The sequence below is a fragment of the Montipora foliosa genome, chromosome 10, assembly GCF_036669935.1.
Source record: "Montipora foliosa isolate CH-2021 chromosome 10, ASM3666993v2, whole genome shotgun sequence".
NCBI classification, from domain to species: domain Eukaryota; kingdom Metazoa; phylum Cnidaria; class Anthozoa; order Scleractinia; family Acroporidae; genus Montipora; species Montipora foliosa.
In genome coordinates, this window is record NC_090878.1 from 10,540,311 (window position 1) to 10,542,810 (window position 2,500).

Here is a 2,500-nt window from a genome sequence, read left to right on the forward strand (position 1 = left end):
AAGGAAGGGAGGAAGGAAGAAAGACAGGGAGGGAGAGAGGAAGGAAGGAGGGGATGTAGGGAGGAAGGAAGGCAGCAAGGAAGGGAGGGATGTAGGAAGGGAGAAAGGGAGGAAGGGAGGAAGGAAGGGAGGAAGGAAGGGAGGAAGGAAGGGAGGAAAAGAGGGAAGGAGGGATGTAGGAAGGAACAAAGAATGGAATTAAGGAAGGAAGACAGGAATGCAGGGATGTAGGGAGGGAGAAAGGAAGGATAGAAAGGGAAAAAGGAAGGCCGGTATGTAGGAAGGAAAGAAGACAGGAAAGCAGAGATGCAGGAAAGGAAGGAATGAAGGAGGTGATGTAGGAAGAAAGCAAGGAGGGGAGGAAGAAAGGAACAATTCCTTTTAATTAAATGGCTGTGGCGCTAACCTGTCACGAACTTGACTAGAGAATGCCCTGAAAAGCTTGTAAAAAAGTCTGGTCACTGTATCTGGCAGCTTGTAGGATGTGGTGATATCCACTTGTCGACGACCTGGTTCCACAACATTGACAAGCGTCTGAAAACAAATACAAACATCACAGTTCTTATTAAACACCAATACCAGACCACTTCGTATTTGATTTTTTTTAACTGTGGAATAGACATGAATAAAAGTTAGAAAAGATTATTGCAGTTACATGAGCATCAGCAAGTCTGAAAAATTATGCTTCCTTGCAACTGATAAATTCGATTATCTAAGTGCGATGATCTTTCTAACCTTTATTAACTTAATAGAGCGGTTTTCGAATGAGTGTCGTAAAACCAAAACCAATGTAATTACTTTGATCAATCAAAAAGGACGGAGACCATCCAGTAAACCAATCAAAACTCGAAGTAATTACACGTAGCCGTCACAAAGCGCGGGAAAATGTGCACGCGGAGCCACAATTGGTTTTGGTTTCACTTCTGATTGGTTAAAAAAATGGCGCGAGAACTTTGAACCAATCACTGAGTGAAGTAATCATAAACCAAAGTAATTAACTAATTACTTTCGACACTCAATTGAAAACCGCTCTATCTCTACCCAAAACCAATTATGTCCAGGATTTACCCTAATTAAGGGAGGCGCGGTGGCCCCATGGTTAGTACGCTCGACTCCGGATCGAGTGGTCCGGGTTCGGGTCCTAGCCGGGGACATTGTGTTGTGTTCTTGGGGAAGACACTTTTCTCTCACGGTGCCTCTCTCCACCCAGGTGTATAAATGGGTACCGGCGAATTTAATGCTGGGGTTAACCCTGCGATGGACCAGCATCCCATACAGGGGGGAGTAGAAGTACTCCTAGTCGCTTCATGCTACAGTAACCAGAGATAAGCGCCGGCCTGATGGGCCTTCTAGGCTCATAGCAGACTTTGCCTTGACCCTAATTAGATACACACCCAATTTTGAAATCTAATGCGAAGTCGCCCTTTATCTGAGCCTTTGCTACATATTTCGAACAATAAGGTAAGGGTAAAGGTTAACGTTATTTTTAGCTTCTAAGGGTAAAAGTAGCTGATTATCCTTACTTGAGGAGCATCATTTTGGGGGGGGGGGGGGGGAAACTTGCCGACGTTAATTGTCTGTATTCCGAGACACAAGTGATGTTGAAGTTGGGCAGAAAGGCAAGGGGACACTTTGTGACGCTTATTGAATTCGGCGTGTATCTAATTATACACTTTATTCCAAAATGGCCGCTGATTTATGCGCATACAAATTGGCCCTTGTTGCCTCGTTCAAGATAAAATACTCTTTTGAATTTTAAGCTTAAGAACGAGGCATCAAGGGCTACTTTGAATAAAAACAAAAGAATATTTAAATGACGGCCACTTTGGAAAAAGGTGTATGGTCAATCCTGGACATATCTAACCAAAACAGAACAAGTTTTGATGTTCATGATCAAAAGTATTGCAACATAAGCTTTCAATGCCATTCCGAAATCTTCATCAAGTGATTGACTTGACGGAGATGCAGTTTTTCTATCCTCAACGTTGAAACTCTCTTTTTTCTGTTTTTTTTTTTCATTAATTGTGATTGTTCACTGACACTTCAAGTTGTTAAGAAACCAAAAGAGATATGTCTTTCAAATTTCGTATATATGGCTACAGGAGCTGGCGTTGTGCAGCAGTAAAGGCGTTGGATTGGCATACCGTTGTGAATCCCACGCTCACCATTCGCTGGGTTTGTCTTCGATTTTCCCGAAAATTTAACTCTACTTTCAACTCTTACTTTCTACTCTGCAAGCTGAACCCTTGCAGCTGGGTTTCTTAATCACAAAAAGCCTCGCAAGCTACCAGCTTTAAAGATCGCCGTGCAAACTCAAAAGTTCTTTACTTTAATCTCGTTAAGGTGGCTCAAAGCAGTTTCAACACTTTCAAGCAACGTTCTTATTAGAAGGATTGGCACGACAACGCTGTATCACGTATGACCAATGTTATGGCACCATATAAAACTCCAATTATTGCTGAACTAGATGAGGTCATTATTGCGACGTAATACGTCACCG

General features: G+C 42.5%; 1 protein-coding gene across 1 annotated transcript in view; it reads right to left on the reverse strand.

Annotated features, from left to right (window-relative positions):
• LOC137973003 (vitellogenin-like) overlaps positions 1–2,500 on the reverse strand; it is a 78,765-nt gene that overhangs the window by 10,196 nt on the left and 66,069 nt on the right. Inside the window, exon 25 of the mRNA XM_068819706.1 lies at positions 407–534. Within this exon, the coding sequence (XP_068675807.1) occupies positions 407–534 (128 nt within the window). The remainder of the gene's footprint in view (positions 1–406; positions 535–2,500) is intronic.